The sequence below is a fragment of the Bos indicus genome, chromosome 2 (genome assembly GCF_029378745.1).
Source record: "Bos indicus isolate NIAB-ARS_2022 breed Sahiwal x Tharparkar chromosome 2, NIAB-ARS_B.indTharparkar_mat_pri_1.0, whole genome shotgun sequence".
In the NCBI taxonomy this organism is placed as follows: domain Eukaryota; kingdom Metazoa; phylum Chordata; class Mammalia; order Artiodactyla; family Bovidae; genus Bos; species Bos indicus.
In genome coordinates this window covers 38,764,573-38,783,632 of record NC_091761.1, presented here as the reverse complement: position 1 = coordinate 38,783,632, position 19,060 = coordinate 38,764,573, and the positions used below count along the sequence as shown (strand labels likewise).

At 38.3% G+C, this 19,060-nt stretch overlaps 1 protein-coding gene across 1 annotated transcript in view; it reads right to left on the bottom strand.

Moving 5' to 3' along the window:
• Positions 1-19,060, bottom strand: part of ACVR1C (activin A receptor type 1C) — an 85,176-nt gene that overhangs the window by 25,382 nt on the left and 40,734 nt on the right. Inside the window, exons 3-4 of the mRNA XM_070767667.1 lie at positions 7,523-7,762; positions 1,473-1,703 (exon numbers count right to left, since the gene is read on the bottom strand). Of these exons, the coding sequence (XP_070623768.1) occupies positions 1,473-1,703; positions 7,523-7,762 (471 nt within the window). The remainder of the gene's footprint in view (positions 1-1,472; positions 1,704-7,522; positions 7,763-19,060) is intronic.

The window sequence follows — 19,060 nt, the reverse complement described above, 5'->3', positions numbered from 1 at the left end:
ATCAACAAAGGTAAACCAGTTAAACTGAATAAGAAACAATCAGGGGTTATCTTTCTTGTGCACATTATTTTATAATCCAATAAATGTAATGATTAAATTAGGTTCATCAGGATAGACCAAATAACTACAGTCACTTTCATAACATTGCAAATTAAGCTAATTAGATAGTTTAGCTCAGTGTTACACAGAAAAAGTATAAGTTCTTAACAACTTAATCAGAAATGTTTCATTTTCAATAGTATAGTTAAGAATTTGGAAAGACTCTTTTTTTTAAGATTCTCCCTGGCTTTTCTTGGTTTTACTCACCTTCTCCCTGGCAAATCAGAAAAGACAAGGCATCAGCAAATGTAACTATGGGCAAATCGTATAACAACAATAACCTTCTCTTTGACTATCTAATTAATCATAAATACTTTCACGATCAAGCTTATATTAAATAGAAGTAACCATAGACTTTAAATTTCATAGGTAATGGTAGGCTTCTAATAGCCACAGATAATTTGGTTTTTTAGACAGAGGTTACAATCAATACCTTTCCAAGGTTCTTAATGAGTATTACTGATTCAAATAATAAAATAATTGACTGGATTAAGTTTTGCTCACTTTTGTTCTCTGTTTGTCTTTAAGGAAACTATTTCACAGCCGAATGAATAAAAGCTATGCAAAAAGAAGAAAGCCAGCATAGGTAATACACAGGCTTTATATTCAGTCCCTGATTACTGGGCATGTGACTACTGAATTCTATACCAAAAAGGTGATGATCTGTCTTGTTCCACAAATCTCAGAAAGTTGTATTATTTGGGGTTGTTAATGTTAAACCTCAAGATATAAACCATACCTAAAGTACATTAATTTCACTAAAATTACCTTGCTTGCTACCATTCTAATAAAGTTCATAGTAAACCTGAGTCCTGGAGTTGAATTGTGATGTACAGAGGAAAGTATAGTCCTAACAAAGATGAATATTCAGCCATCGTTCATTGGTATTTTTGTATCAATTATCAAAATATTGAAACATTTCTGTCCTGTTTAATTAACAGCTGCTATTCAAAACCTCCAATGGTATTCCTTTGCCCTAGACACCCAAAGCAACTCTGGAACCCTCCAGATGCCTCCAGATCTTTTTATGACTCAGCAACTAAAGGGATAAAACCTAGCATGGCAGGGTTCTCCCAGAACTCTGTTACAGTTGAATTTTCTGTTCTGATTGGTTAGTTCCTGTGCCACACCAGTCATCAGATACTTTAAATATCAAACTGGCTATCGTGTCGTCATGGCTATATATCACTCATCTGCCCTCCTTTCTTGTACATTTATTGCACGTTTACCTGTGGAGAAGAGGAAAGCATCTTCTTTTCTCAAAAATGAAATCAGACTTTCATGGAGATTTTATTAAAACAAAGAGATTATTTATTCTCCTCTGATAATAAACAAAACATTTTATTTGCTGAACTCAATTAGGTTGAAAATACCTTTGTTATCAGCAGCAATGAAACCAAGGATGTTTTCATGTCTCAGCATAACCGTCTGATAAATTTCTGCCTCTCGAAACCACGATCTTTCATCTCTGGAGGAGAATATTTTCACAGCCACATCTTCCCCACACCATCTTCCATGCCAGACCTCACCAAATCTACCTTTTCCTACTATTTCCTGAAGTACAATCGTCCTTGCAATTGTTCTTTGAACCAACAGAGGCAGACCTAACCAAAGAAAACATGAAATTGATTATTAAAAACAAGTAACTGCCAGAAAATAATTGTCATGATGATCATTATTTTCACATAAAAGGCAAACATTTAAGCGCTTTAATAATTTTACTGATTTTGAAGAAATAAGCACCATTATACCAAACTTAAATGTCAAAGTGTGCTCAAAAAATACTATAGGTTCTTGCTATGAATTTCTCTATTCATATTCACAAACAAAAATTTCCTGAACATAGCTTGCCATGGCAGATATCTAACTTTCCAAAATTGTTGGAAATTCCTTTGATTTGCACATTAAAATCAGTCAGTTTACTAAATATATAAAGGTTAAGAACTATATGCTGTTATCCTCTTAAATAAAATACATGGTTCCTAGTACAACTGAGAGTGCAGAAGAATTCTTTATAAATTATTTAAAAAAAACAAAATTTGAAAATGAAGAATCAGATTCAATAATGAAGTGAAGCAATCATGTTACATTAAAAGCAAGGTTCCACAAATATCCATTTGATATTTTCTGTAGAATAAAAGAAAGTCAAAGAAAATATATTCTGAGTGTATTAAAATGTTTAGATTCTTTTGAACCAATAGCTTTATACCTCTAGAATTCTAAAGATGTAACATAAAATGCAGAAGAATTTGTCAAAATATTTAATATATTATTACTTAGAGCAAAATAAGAGAAAATGTCTGATAATAGAAAAAGTTTTAAATACGGTGCAGAGATTAAGACCACAGATAAGAAAGATGGATTCCAATTTTAGCTGAACCAATGGTAATCATGAACAAGTTATTGAACTTCTCTAAGCTTTGAACTGTGGTGTTGGAGAAGACTCTTGAGAGTCCCTTGGACTGCAAGGAGATCCAACCAGTCCATCCTAAAGGAGGTCAGTCCTGGGTATTCATTGGAAGGATTGATGCTGAAGCTCAAACTCCAATACTTTGGCCACCTCATGTGAAGAGTTGACTCATTGGAAAAGACTCTGATGCTGGGAGGGATTGGGGGCAGGAGGAGAAGGAGACGACAGAGGATGAGATGGCTGGATGGCATCACTGACTCGATGGACATGAGTCTGAGTGAACTCTGGGAGTTGGTGATGGACAGGGAGGCCTGGTGTGCTGTGATTCATGGGGTCGCAAAGAGTCGTACACAACTGAGCAACTGAACTGAACTGAAGCTTCAGCTTCCTTGCCTGCAAAACTGCAATAATATTACCTCTCTCAAAGGAACACTGTGAGAATTCATCAGCACGTTAAGCACCCAGCATGGTACCTGGCATATTACATGCTCCATAATGGTTTGCCCTTAACATTAAGTCTAAGGAGGGGTTGTTGTTGTTTAGTCACTAAGTCACACTCAACTCTTTTGTGACCCCACGGACTATAGCTCACCAGGCTTCTCTGTCCATGGGATTTCTCAGGCAAGAATACTGGAGTGGGTTGCCGTTTCCTTCTCCAGGGGATCTTCCTGACTCGGGGATCAAACCTGCATCTCCTTCATTAGCAGGCAGATTCTTTACCACTGAGCTACCAGTGAAGTCCAAGGAAGGATTACTTAGAGCCAAAAATAACGATGTTGTTTATAGAGGTATTTCTTAATGACATAGGAAAATACTTTTGCTATAATAAAAACAATACTTTGTTAAATGAAAAAATACTTTTGCTAACAAAAAGCAGCAAATTCTATCCATCTAAATAAGTGTATCTAGCTATTCAAAATATGTCTAGGAAAAAGACTAAAAACAATATATGCTAGATGCTATGATGGGTATTTCTATTTAGTGGGAATTGGGTGAAGTAAATTGTGAGATTCTTCTTTCTAATGTTGTACGTTTTCTTGATTTCCCCAACATTCCACAAATATTTATTACTTTTATAATTAGAGAGAAAATAACTGAAGAGGTCACAGTATAATTTATTCAGAAGAGTGATGTTTAGTGATCATTGTACTCTGATGGCTGGGAAACCCTGATAGCATCAATCTTGTAAGCTCCTGTAGGCTTCACCTCTACTCCTGAAATGAGCCACAATTTGTTCAAATGTTCTTTTCTTCATGAGAACCACCCACTATGACTAAATAAGCACAGACTATAAGTCTGCTATTATAGGTCTCAACAATTAGTCACAAAGCCCCACAGCCAGAAATTTCTTCTGAGATCACCTGGTTCAATGTTATCATTTTACAGCTGAGAAAATTGGGCCTGCAAGGTAATCAAAAACTTGCCCAGGAATAACTGGAAGGCAGACCTACAACTAAAACACTGGCTTTCAATCCAAGTTCTTGCTCTCTCACCATTTCAGTGGATATGACTACAATCCTTGCCTGTTGGAAACATTTTTAGCAGAAAAGTTTCCAGGCTATTTTTGTAAGCTATAGTCAGTTTTACTACCTGACACATAATGAAAGTTGTACGAACAGTTATTAAGCCAAATTACAATTCCAATATCTCTCCTCCCTCCCCTCATTTTGCACGCACAAATTCAAAAAAGCATAACCATGACCAATCAGTACCTATGAAAACACAACAATGACAACTGGCTAGAAAACTACATAAGTCAATATTTTCAAATTGCAAACTTATTAGGCACATGATCAAGACTGCAGACCAGGGACGAAGTAGGATATCATCTAAGGTAATCAGCACAGCAATTAAGTTGAGAGAGTAAAATTCAATGAAAGTTGCTTCAGGGTCTTTGAAAGCAACCACCAAAAATAACCTGAGTAAGTGTTACACTCTTAGAGATTTCCTTTTCGGACACAAGGACTTTGGTTTTCCCTGCAAATCGAAGATCCCCTGGAGGAGGGCATGGCAACCCACTCCAGTATTCACGCCTAGAGAATCCCATGGACAGAGGAGCCTAATGGGCTACAGTCCATGGGCTCCAAAGAGTCAGACATAAGTGAAGCGACTTAGCATGCAGCATGTAGAAACTGAGGCCTGTCTGATAGAAACATCATCATTTATCAGGAGTGTAATATCACAGCAGAAACCAGCAACCTACCCAGCCTCTTTGAAGCCACCTGAGACACCATCATCTCTCAAAGACAGTGCAGTCAAACATCAGTCAGTTCTCCTCTCTTGCAGGCATTGTATTGCTTTGAAATTTGTCCCTGACCAGGTTGGGATATGCTTCACAATTTTTGTCTCTCAACACCTGACAAAGTTGCTTCTTGTTTAAAGTCACTGGCCAGGGAAGAGAAGCAGAGGGGAAGGAAAATGCCTGATTTCCTTCCGATCGGTGAGCTTTTGTGACAGAAGCCTTGCTACACATGGACATATTCTCCCTGGTGATCCAAGGCAGTGTAGCCATCCACTCCTGTTATTCAGTGGTTACTGCCAAACATATGCCACTGGCTTTGGAGAAAAATGCCTAGAACGCTTTCAAGTTGATCATTTAAAAAATCATCCATGTCTGAGTACATTTACAGCTTTCTTTTAAGAAAGAATGTAGAAAAATCTAAAGAGAGGGTCCAGCAATTAGTTAAGTCTAGATTTAGGTTTCAAGATGAACAAAAATACCAAAAAACTTAATTTCTGATTTTATGCCCTGGCTCATGAATACTTTCTTAAACTAAATACTCAGCTTCCAGTTATAAAATCTCCATTTCTTTTATTAGAAAGGGAAATCCCTGATCATCTTAAACATATTCAAGAAGTAGTTCCAGGGCTTCCCTGTTGGCTCAATGGCAAAGGATCTGCCTGCCAATGCAGGAGACACAGGTTCAATTCCTAGTCCAGGAAGATCCCACTTGCCGAAGAGAAACTAAGTATATGAGAAACTAACTATTGAGCCTATGCTCTAGAGCCCAGAACCTACAACTACTGAGCCTACCTGCTGTAACTACATGTGCACCCTAGAGACTGCACTCTGCCAGAAGAGCAGCTACAGCAATGAGAAGCCCACACCACAACTACAGAAAAGCCCTCACAGCAACAAAGACCCACTACAGCCATATATAGGAAAATAAACAAATTATTTTTAAAAATAGGAGTAGCTCCAAAACATGTATTTCTGCTTTACATCTTCATATGAACTAAAATGTTTTGGTGGGAATGAAATAGATGGCTATTTAATCACTTAAACATTTCAGAAATTATACAAGATTTCAAGGAAGTTGGCACAAATCAGAGCTTTCTGGGCCAATATTCTGAGCCTAGAATATCGCCAGGGCTCAAGAAATTAAGGCCCAGTGGCCCCCAGAATGTAACACTTAAGGAAGAAAGAGTATTAAATCCTAACAGGTTTTACTTTTAAAGAAAAAGTGCCATCTTTCTATACAACAACGTAATTTGGATGTCTTTTACAAGCTTCACAGTTTGGAGATATTCTTTTCAATATTTCTCCTTTGAAAACATGTCTCCTGATTTGTGCAGTGTTGTAAACACTGAGGCTTTGGTCAGTCAGCAAGTGATCATGCCCCCAGAGCCAGGAACCTAATTGGGCTTTCTGGATGATGTAATTAGGTCTCTTTTCTGATAAATACTTCTGAGTCCAAAGCGGCTTTGTGTTAAATATGGATGCCCATACAGAGGCTACCCACTCCTCTGTCATCTGCCCTTGTTAATTGTGCCTGCTTGGATGCTCCTAAAGGCCATGGGCAAGGGAAGTTTTCAAAATCTGTTTGGGGGTAATCATCCTTAATGATCTTTCCAAAGCAGGAATGACCGAAATGGTTCACTGAGGCTCACCCTAGTTCATGTTTCTGCAGCACCATGTGCTGAAATATACATGATAGCTGGGAGTCCTCTGCCATCTTAGGGCGTTTGTGATTACTAGGGAGAAGCTGCTCTGTCACCCGAAACCCAGAAAGCCCTCAGATGCTTTGTGCTATGAGAAAGGCTCATTTAAGCCAAAACACAGCCTGGTATTTTGAACAGCTTCATCAGGGGTTCTGAAGTTCCATTAAAGAGGGAAAGAGTTACCATATAACCTCAGCAGCAGCAGCAGCAGCCAACACAGAAATGTTGTACTCTTCCCTTTTGTTTCTAAGCTTTAAGAACATATTCTTAATTTGAATTTTAGGTCAGCTCCCTATTAACTTCACACACACACATCCCAGGGGTTGACTACAGATTCCAAAGACCTTCATAATCACAAGCAAAGAACACTACTTTGCATAACTAATATCTTTTCCCCAGAATTCAATGCTTAAGCCCTATAACTCTTTTGTGCCCCTGAAACATGATCAAGACAGCAACAACTATTATTACTAACCAGAATGTGGCAGAGGTCTGAGAAAAGAAACTCCTGGCTTCAGAAATAAATTCTGAAGGCACGTGAAAATAAGAATCTGAATACCTAAAGGCACAAAAAGCAATTGAGAAGATTTAATTCTTTAGGCCAGGACAGTTTTTACTCTTCATCAAATGCTGAAAGAAGTTTCTATGCCAGAATTTACCATGTACCATATCAAGTATTTTAAACAATGGAATTAATAATATTTGGGCCCCTTTTTTGTTAAAAAGCGAGGTACCTAGAAGACTCAAAGTCATAGAGCCAGAAAGTACATAAGTAGATGCCAGGGGCTGGGGGGTGGGGGGAGAGATGCGGGAGGGGATGGAGAGTTAGTGTTTAACGGGGTCACAGCTTCAGCTTAAGAAGGTGAACATTTCAGAAGATGGGAAGATGGCGAGAGTTGTACAACAATGTGAATGTCGTTAGCGCCACTGAACTCTACACTTAAATACAGTTAAAATAGTGTGTTGTATATTATGTGACTTTTACCACAATAAAAAATTTTAAGAAAAAAAATGGGATTTATTTTTAAATAAGAATTTTTCTTACTGAAGAAATGAACAACAGGCACATACCAGAGCCAGATCCAGAGGCAGTCACATCGTAAATCAGATCTTTCAGAGTTTTCCCAGCATTTACCAGATTGCATTCAGAGAGGGGCTCCTCCACATTCGGTCTCTTTTTCTTTCTGTAGGTGCACTGTCGACCTTGGCATGCCCATACTGTCAGCACTGAAGCTATGGACAGGAGGAAAACTGGCACGGTGACAACAATGGTCAGCTCCATGGGTCCAAGCTTTGGGGCGTTTGGTGATGCTTTAATTAAGAAAAGAAAGAACATGACCATAAGTCAATCCATGTTAAGTATTTTAGAACTGGAAATGCAGTCACCAAAAATTCACATCTATAATGTGCAGCTACACAATATCCACTCATGCTAGTTGGTAAAGAGTTTCTGTGGTAAAAAGCGAAGGCAGGGAAAGAGAGTTGAGGTTAGGATGCAACTGTGGTTAGGTTCTGTCAGGTGACAGTGGAGACGGGATTAGGATCTCATGGAAAGCTCTAGCACCCGGGATCCTTTTTAAAGCCTCCAAATCATTTAACATCTCATGAGTACTTTCTCCCCATGTTTCAGTCATCCATCCTCAAGGCATGTTCGCTCCTTTTTGCCACAGATGATCACTGAGCTCTTACAACACGTTGCCACTATTCCAGGTGCGGGAGACAGGGCAGTGAGTGAGAGAGCCCACATGCTTGCTCTGTGGTGCTGTATGCTCTCAAATACCCACGGACGGAAACGTGAAACAAAAGCAAGAGATCCTAAGTCAAAGAAAATAAAGTCCAACAAAGAGACAGACTGATGTGGGATGCGACTTGTAGACAGACTGGTCACGGAAGGCCGCTCCGGGGAGGTATCAGGGAGCAATAAGGGAAGTAGCTCCAGGAAGCCTGTTCTCAGCAGAAGGAAATCAAATGTAACAAGGGGCCCTGAGGCAGAGACCTACTGGGCATGTTCAGGAATAATCTTTGCCTGGAGCACAGTAAACAAGGAGAAAGGTGAAAGGAAATGGGGTCAGTGAGGTCAAAGAGAGAAGGGTCATGTGGGCTCTTGCAGGCTAAAAGGACTCTGAATTTTATTCCAAGTAGAAGCTGTTGCAGGGTTTAGAACAGACAAAAGATAGTATCCAACTTATATTCTGAGTGGCTGCTGTATGAACAGACGCTAGGGGAATGAAAGTAAAAGCTAAGAAACCAATTACAGCGTGTCTGGTATTTTCAGTGTAAGCATTTTTGCCACAAATATTTTTGCTGAATAACTAGTTGGCCATAAGGCAGTTTTGCTGTAAAAGATAAAATAACAAAAAATAAAAGGGTGACATTAAAAAGGAAACAATGAGGGACTTCCCTGGCCGTCCAGTGGTTAAGACTCCGTGCTTCCAATGTGTGGAGCATGGGTTTAATCCCCGGCTGGAGAACTAAGATCCCATATGCTGTTTGGCATGGCCAAAAAGTAAGTAAATAAACATTAAAAAAAAAAAAAGGAAACAATGAAATGTGAAAATTAATAACAAAATTTTAAATATTTTATAGTTAAATTAGTGAGTTGTACCTAAGAACTTGTCTTCCAAGTCTTTTGATCATAGTATTTTATATATATATAGGCTTGTTGATTCATCTCCTCGTTTAGTGCAACACTTTTTCACTAAAATGTATTCCTTCCTTAAGAGAGGTACCAGGGCTTCCCTGATAGTCCAATGGTTAAGAATCTGCCTTGCAATGCAAGGAACACCAGTTCAATCCCTGATCCAGGAAGATCCCACATTCCACGGAGCAACTAAGCCCCTGTGCCACAACTACTGAGCCAGCCCTCTAGAGCCCGAAAACCACAACTACTGATCCCATGTGCTGCAGCTCCTGAAGCCTGCGCACCCTAGAGCCTGTGCTCTGCAACAAGAGAAACCACCACAATGAGACGCCCATGCACCGCAACTACAGAACGGCCCCTGCTCGCGGCAACCAAGAGAAAGCCCACATGCAGCAACAAAGACCCACCACAGCCAAAAAACAATAAGAAATTTAAAAAAGAGAAAGAGAGGTATCCGTTTCCAAATACTAGGGTGTATATTTGTAACTGAGTTTTGTATTGCTTTGTGAAAGCCTCTCTGCTGTTGTTTGTTCTCGGCAAACTGTCACATGTTGATAGATACGTCACATGTTGATAGTCCATGTCCACTGACAGACATTCCAAAGTTGCATGGAAAATGTGGGTTCAACTCTGCACCTTCAAGTCACCAAAGGATTTGAAAACCAACGTTATCATTTTCTAGTACCGTACACAATTTGGCTTTACCTTCTCTTATTTCACATTTCAGTAATTGTTGTCATCCAATGTTTTAAGATCAACAACATCTACTCATCACTCTATAGACCATTATGACAGCTAACATTCATGTAATATAAAAATGGGGGCACTCCGTCAATGGAGAAATGAAACCAAACCATCAAACCAAAGTGTCAACCAGTTATTTGATCTTCTACAGCAAACTTGCCTTGAGGCCAATTAGTTATATGACAAAAACTGTTTGCTGCAAAAATGTTTGCTGTAAAGATGCTTACCTGGAAAATACCTACAGCCCAATTAGAAACCTGATGCAATAATTGAGGCAGGAGATGATGGTTTTGGCTGACAACTCTATCTAAAATAGTATCTCCTTCTTATTGCTTGTTTATTCTCTATACCTTTTTCCTGTTTTATTTAACTTCCTGAATCTTATCACTATCTGGAACATCATATATTCATTTACTTATTATCCAATTCCTTCCAAAGCACATATGCTAGTTCTTCATGAGAGGAAGAACTAAGTCATTTCTCAGACTTCCTTCTTTGCAATGACAGTCCAAGAGAGCTTATTATATTAAATGTACTTGAATTTCACTTACAACATGTTAATCAGAATATGAGAACATAATTCAAAAATAAATATTATTTAATTCTAAAGGAAAAATCATCAAAGTCCTCAAAAATGTGTTCACGAAAGTTTCACTATAATCCTAAAATAGTAGTCTATCTACTACTAATGAATAAAAGATTTAAAACTGTTAAGTGAGCTTTGGAAACATATTTCATGCTCTTCTATTTACTTTGCCAGGTGAATTTCGGTGGATCAAACTGTTCTGAGTGTCACAGGGTTCCTCTGAAATCATTAGAAGTTGTACAGGTGCATAGAAGGACAGCTTGGCCTTGAATGTTCTTAGGACAAGGTGCTAAAAAGTTCTCAGACTTGACTTTGCTTAAGAAACCATCAACAATGGAAGTTGCAACTTCAAAAATTTGCTGTTATGAAAAAGCTTTATTGTCCACTTCAAAATAGTCTTTCAAATATACATTTCAAGTTGGATCCATATTTTTATGTCCTCACAGAAGTATTTCCAGAATTCTAAGAAAGCCACAGAATGCACTTAATAATTTGCAATTTACATAAACCTGTACTGACACATGATTTTAAAAAATAAAATTCCATTATTGGATACATTTATATGGATAAATTTTACTTTGATACATGTTACTAGGAACTATCAATATAAACATTATAGTTAAAAAGCTTATTGATTGCTTTCATTTTAGTAAAGCTCTATTAAGCAGAGCTCAGATCATCACTATAGCAACCAATAAAGAGGCAAAAGGTCAGCAAGCCTGAAAATAGCACAATATCTATAAAAGTGCTCTTCTCTGGTGATGGCTACTGCACTCAGGGATGTTTATTACAGATGGGCAATGTTTCTACTTTTGTGAACAAATTTACTGATATGAGTTAGTAAGAAAAAAAGATGACTCGGCTAGAAAAAGGCTAGCAACACCATCTAGAAAGCTTCCTAAGCACTGAGCAATTTTTAAGGCAAACATTTGTAAAACTATCTTCTAAACCAAATGCTGATTATAATCTCTACAAGGGACAAATGAAGAAAACTGTAGTCTATACCCAATGAGTCATGGTAGAAAAAGACAGTAGTGCAGTTAAGAATACATTTTAGTAAGTTATCTTGGAAGAGCCTATTAATTTTTCTAGCAGGTTTTACAGTCTTGATCATAGGAGAACTCCTATTTGACAATTTCTAATTTCTCTGACCTTGTCAACTGAGATGATTTCTCCACGGAATAATAGCTCCGTGGTGGGGTATATATTAATCCCAAAAGTGAGTTCCAGGAGTGCTGCATTGCTAATTCTAGTTATTTCACTCCCTAGTAAATTAAATAGAAGAAGATGGGAAAATAGAGACAGGTACTAGCCCAGACGGATGAGTGCTTAGCTTACAAAAGTCTCTGCTATATAAGTTCTGCAATACATTAAACCAAGACAGAGCAGGGGAAGGAAGTACAGATAAGGCAGGAAGAAGGGCATGTATGAGGTGGGAGATTCTGCACAGCTAGAGGGAATCATGCAGAAGTTAAAAGATTGTAAGAAGGTGTGTTCGTGCGTGCTCAGTCAATTCAGTCGTGTCCAACTCTTTGTAACCCCGTGGACTGTAGCCCTCCAGGATCCTCTGTCCATGGGATTCTCCGGGTAAGAATATTGGAGTACCTACTCCATGCCATGCCTTCCTTCAAGGGATTTTCCTGAACACTAGGAATCAAACTGGTGTCTCCAATGTCTCTTGCATTGCAGGCAGATTCTTTGCCCACTGAGCCACCTAGGAAGCCCCTGTAAAAAGCTAAGTAATGCCAAAAATGGAGAAGGAAATGGTAACTGACTCCAGTATTGTCATCTGGAAAATTCCCTGGACAGAGGAGCCTGGCAGGCTACAGTCCATGGGGTCGCAAAGAGTTGAACACGACTTAGCAACTAAAGAACAACAAAGACCAAGGGGAAAAAAAAAAAAAGAAGGGGAAAAAAAGAAGAAAGAAAGGAAAGAGGAAGGGAGGAAGGAAAAAGGAAAGAAAGGAGAAATTTTTTAATCTTTGTGAATTTACAACTTTCCCTAAAGAAAAAAAAGAGTGAAATGGTGATGGTGAAAGCAGTGGTGGTTATCAATGCTCAGATAAAGTTCAGATCCAGTTTAGATACCTCAGCTTCTCCTAGGACAGTTTTCATGACCTCCTCGCCATCTCCTATTTCTGGCTTTAGGGAAACGAACTCAAGATTAAAAAAAAAGATGACAAGATGTGAGGATGGTCTCCATGTTTCCTCCCCTGCTGACCCTTTCTGTTTGTTTATTAAAAGTATGAAAAATTATTGATGTGTATGAGATTTATGTGACCTTCACATCAATTAATTTGCATTTCCGTAGTACATGCTATGAGGAGGAGATGCCTTAGAACTAGGCAGAGATGTGGACTTGATCAATCACTTCAAATAACTTGTATTGACCACAGGCACAAAAGTCTGTAGTATATTTATGTTCAACTTAAAGGTGTATTTCTTGACTGTATGTGAATGACATTCAACTGAATAGAAACTAAGATATTACAATGGAGAGATGTATAGAAAATGAAGATATAGTGACTGAAAAGATATGTACGGACTGGACAGCTGTTAAAAAAACATTCGCACAAAGAAAATAGAGGCCTTCATCCAGACAACGTGAATTTTTATGATCCAGACAACGTGAATTTTTATGAACCATTTCAAGGTTAGTGCTTCCTTCCCAAAAGTTGCTATAGCAAGCAGCTACATAAATTTAAAAGGGTCCAAAACATCCTTAAAGAAACCACAGAGTAATTTATCATTAAAACTGCTCCTCTTCCTTTCATTAAATTTTTCCTCAAGTGAAAAGATGTTATTATTGCAAGGGTGAATCCATAAATGTATTAATATAAATATCAAACCTTCGACTGCCTCCCTACTACCAACTCCCCCACAAAAGAGAAGCATTTCTTTCTCCAAGCTTGTGGCTTTGAAATGTTCTCAAAATAAATAACCAAAAAGACAGTGTTGCTGGGGATGTCTTCTGATGGGTCTGTTTCTATCCTGGCACCAGAAGAAATGCCACCAGGAACCTATAAATGACATGGTGATGTTCAGTCCTTCTATTTACCCTATAAACTTCTATGACCTCTGACTTCAAATAAAGAGCTTTTTGTTTAGTTCACACATTTCTGGGGGGAAAGTGTGGAAATAACTGCAGCTGAAACAGAAAAAAAGAAATACATTACCTTTAAGATATTCAAAGGTACCTTGTTAATTAGCTCAACAGGAATCATTAATTTTGTCAAAAACAGAATGACATGTCAAGAAATGAGAAATCTCTCAATTCTTCATGATTAACCTACTTTACCTGACATTTCAAAGCTCCTTTAAATATGGGTAGCATTATTTCAAACATTTCCTTGATTGTAATGAAAGTACATGTCTAATTTATTTCTTGTTGCTTTACTACTTTGGTTCAAAACCTGGAACCAAAAGGATTGGTGTGTATTGTATAATATTCCTCTAGAACAACTCTGGGGTTGGAGGCAGGAAGTTGGGCAGATTCCACATCTTTGTGTAGTTTAAAATCGACTAAGGATACACGACCCATCTAGGGTGCAATTCCAAAACAACTTTGTTGTTGTTCCGTCACCAAGTCGTGTCCAACTCTTCGTGACCCTATGGACTGCAGCAGGACAGGCCAGGTCTGCAGGCAAAACTATGGAGAAAACTTTATAGGAGCAAGGGATATGGGAGATAAAAAGATCATAATGAAGAGTTCCATTCATGATGAATCAGTCTAATATAAAGAATATGTAACTGAACTTATATGTGTGAAGTACACACATGGGAAGTAGAATGGGTCGAAGGAATTACATCACAAACGCTAGTTTTATTTGTCTGACACGTCAATGTAATTCTTTACTCCCGATTACAGGGTCCCTCCACCACCACCATCACTTACCAAAGCTTGTCCTAGCCTCCTACTTCTTCACAGTGACCCTTATAAATGTTACCAGGAAAAATCCAATGAGAAGTTAATTTGGTTAGATCCCTCCATTATGCTCCACTACAGGGGGCATTATATGGTCCCCCTTCTTCACAGAGAGAATAATCATGTCAAACAGGTAGTTTCTGATAAATGTGAACCTCAAGTAGGTGAACAATGGCAGAATATTTTCTTCTCTAGAGATTCAACTGAACCCTGACAGTGACAGAAATAATAGGAGAATTATTTCCGCCTTTTGACCAACTCAGATGAGGTATCGACAGGCCATTCCATCATTTGGTGCTCAATCTGTAAATGGCTATCTGCATACACGTTCTACATGTATGGCCTGATTTCATGGGTGCGGAACAGACAGGGAGCTCCACACATTAAAATATTTCCTGGCTAGTTCTCCTTGTCCTTCTGGTTTCTGGGAGGAACACTGAGAAGCTTCAAATCTTCTTTTGTCCACCAGCACCTGAATTTAAGAATAATAATTACTTTATATTTTAAGGAAATAGGAATATTAGATTGAAGAATGAAGAATATAATCTTTGGCATCAGGGGTAGGAAGAACTTTGACTCAAGCAGAGGTGAGACTAATACAATGTAGAAGAATTTAAATTGGTTTCACAGTTTTTCTTCATTTCAGGGCATGTACCAGGGTTAGTTTATTAATCTGTCATCAAAACACATATTCTTTTATTTATTCATTTTATATTAGAATATATTTGATTTACAAAGTTTTGTTAGTTTCAGATATAGAGAAAAGTGATTTAGTTATATATTCATATATCCATCTTTTTTTCAGATTCTTTTTCCATTATAGGTTATTACAGAGTATTGAGTAGAGTTCCCTGTGCTAATGTAGTAGATCCTTATTGATTATCTATTTTATATATAGTAGTGTGTATTATACTACTATTCTATTCTATTCTAGTCTAGTCAAAGCTATGGTTTTTCCAGTAGTCATGTATGGATGTGAGAGTTGGACTATAAAGAAAGCCGAGTGTCAAAGAATTGATGCTTTTGAACTGTGATGTTGGAGAAGACTCTTGAGAATCCCCTGGACTGCAAGCAGTTCAAACCAGTCAACCCTAAAGGAAATCAGTCCTGCATATTCATTGGAAGGACTGATGCTGAAGCTGAAACTCCAATGCTTTGGCCACCTGATGCAAAGAACTGATTCACTGAAAAAGACTCTGATGCTGAGAAAGATTGAAGGCAGGAGGAGATGGGATGACAAAGAATAAGATGGTTGGATGGCATCACTGACTCGATGGACATGAGTTTGGGCAAGCTCTGGGAGTTGATGATGGATAGGGAAGCCTGCTGTGCTGCAGTCCATGGAGCCTCAAAGAGTCGGACACAACTGAGCGACTGAAATGAATTGAACTGAACTGAACTGAGTATTCTTAAATGAGGCTTCCCTGGTGGCTCAGGTGGTAAAGAACCTGTCTGCAATGAATGAGACTGAGTTTGATCCCTGGGTCAGGAAGATCCCCAAGAGAAGGAAATGGCAACCCACTCCAGTGTTCTTGCCTGGAGAATTCCATGGACAGAGGAACCTGGACAGCTACAGTCCATGGGGATACAAAGTGTCAGACACAACTGAGCAGCTAAGACTTCACTTTTACTTTCACTTTCATTCTTCAACGATACATTTCTATAAAGAAATTAGATAGTAATTACTCAAGGAATATGTTAGTGTTTTGTTTTTTTTTTAAGTCAATCTTTTCCATAAGAAAAAATGAAAGTTTCTTGGAAACAGCACCCAATCTCATAGCGGAGAGCATTGTTCAGAGAAAGCACTTAAAATATTGATGGTGAAGGAAAAGTTACACTTCTCTGTCTTAAAGTTCCAGCTAATATAATTACTCCTGCAGATAACAGGAAGACAAGAGGAGAAGGGGACGACAGAGGATGAGATGGTTAGATGGCATCACCGACTCAATGAACACGAAGTGAAGTGAAGTGAAGTGAAGTTGCTCAGTCGTACCCAACTCTTTGCGACCCCATGGTTAGTAGCCTGCACCAAGCTCCTCCGTCCATGGGATTTTCAAGGCAAGAGTATGGAGTGGGTTGCCATTTCCTTCTCCAGGGAATCTTTCCAACCCAGGGATCGAACCCAGGTCTCTCACATTGTAGACAGACGCTTTACCATCTGAGCCACCAGGGAAGTCCATGAACATGAGTTTTGGTAAACTCCGGGAGTTGGTGATTAACAGGGAGGCCTGGTGTGCTGCGGTTCATGGGGTCGCCAGGAGTCGGACCCGATTGAGCAACTGAACTGAACTGAACTAAACAGATAACACATTCACACAGAGCAGCTTGTTCACTTGAAAGGAATGACATTGAGATAATATTTTCAGTCAGTTCAATGTCTGTATAATGACTCCCAAAAGTATTTCAATAAACAGGTAATAGTATTTACATAACTGAGAAGAGGATGGCTTATATAGTGTAAAATCCTCAATTTAGGATTGCTTATAAATTTCACTTTCAATTTCCTATTATATCTCTATGAACAAAATTTCATGATTAAAATCAGTGTACTTGTTCCTTGAGACAAGAAATGCTTCCTATATTAATCTCTTAGAGCACAAGTTTGACTTTTTGTATGCTTACATTTCACGTGCTTTCCAAATGCAAAAATTATAGCATCCTTCAGTTTATGGGGAAAAAAATATGCCTGTCTGGCACACCTGTCAGGTGTGGGTGAGTCCTCAGAGAATGAGCTACAAATGGATTTGTTGATGTGATGGCAGAACAATTCCACAAGGGGTCCCATGAGTATTTCTCAGCATGTCCTGTCACCTTACACTGCCTAGAGCTATGAGTTTATGTTTAAAATAGAAAACCATAAAAGTTAAGAAACATCAATGGGTTTCTTTAAAGGAATTAAAATAAGGAGACTTTTCAACTCCCCAAAGAATAATACTTGGTATCTGAGTCCGCAAAATTTTATAATTACAACATGCTTTAAACGTATTAATTTTTGATAAATTCAATTATAATGTTTCGGCACTTTATCTTCCTTTAAATGTAATCCTTCAGTTTGGTTTCAATAAGTCTAATTTAGACATGCACCTAATCAATATGCATTGTTCATCCACCCTAGGTTATAGAAATAACGAATTGTTCTTTTTTTCTTTACACAACTGAGAACAGGAAGGTGAAAATTGTACTGAGGTTAAGATAGTACTCACATTTTAAAGCTGTGCACATATTTTTTGTATGGAAACTAATTATTTAAATTAGTCAAAAATACAATAGTATGAAAATAGTGTACTGAACACCAAAAGGAAAAATCAGAAATTCTTGTTATACGTACCCTTTAAAGCACTGTATGTTTTGGTAGCAAAATAGGAACAAAGACACTCAGAACTTGAATGCTTTGCTGAATAGTCTATTTCCATATGAAGGTTGATAATTAGTGCAAGCATAAACTAAATAGCAAGTCTTATAAAAATGAACCCTATAAATAACAGGCTTCTCTAGCCTAGGCTTCCTGACCTTATCCTGGATGAATTTTCATGACAGTTTTGGTGTGCTCTTGATGCTATTTGACATCACCACTATTTCTCTGAGCATCTTTCTGATGTCACCTACAGTCACCAAAAATCATTTCTGCTACAAATTACAATGTAACACAGCTATGAAAGAAACAAGCAACAAAATATGACTCCTTCACGTACAAAAAGACATGTTTTAATAATAAGAAAAGAAAGTCTGACATAAAATTGTATTAAACAGAATAACTTGACTATATTAGAAAATATACTAAACTATTGAAAGTAGGAACTCTGAAAGTGCAAGTTGCTCAGTCTCATCCAACTCTTTGCAACCCCATGGACTGTAGCCCTCCAGGCTCCTCTGTCCATGAGGATTCTCCAGGCAAGAATACTGGAGTGGGTTGCATGCCCTCTTCCAGGGAATCCTCCCAACCCTGGGATCGAACCAATGTCTCTATCATTGCCAGCAGATTGTTTACCATCTGAGCCACCAGGGAAGCTCAAGGTTACCAGGATATAAGCTCAATAAGTACTGAATGAGTGAATGAATGAACAAGGAAAGCTCATGCCCAATAAGGAAGTCAGTCACTTCTGTTTCAGCCATCTGATACCAAGAGGGAGACTTCAAGGATGCCAAATCTTCTGATTTTTAGTCCATGGAATTCTCTAGGCCAGAATACTGGAGTGGGTAACCTTTCCTTTCTCCAGGGGATCTTCCCAACCCAGGGATCGTACCCAGGTCTCATGCATTGCAGGCAGATTCTTTACCAGCTGAGCCACAGGGAAAGCCCAAGAATACTGGAGTGGGTAGCCTATCCCTTCTCCAGCAGATCTTTCAGAACCAGGAATTGAACCAGAGTCTCCTGCATTGCAGGTGGATTCTTTACCAACTGAGCTATCAGGGAAGCCCCAAGATAAGCCAGGTATCTATATTTTTATTTTACGACTCAATGTTTAACATTATAAAGAAATTCACTTTTTCCCCAGAAACTATATACTTCAAATGAAAGCTGTCTGTAGGTCAAATACAACCCATAAGTAGGTAGAACTCTGGGTGACTTGTTTTGCTGTTTCTATATTCATTAAAACTGGGTTTAGCTAGTAACGACAGAGCAAACTATACAGAAGTTTCCTTTTCTCTTTCATGTAAAAGACATTTGAAGATGAGTAGTTCAATGTTTGGGCCTCCCTGGTGGCTCATCAG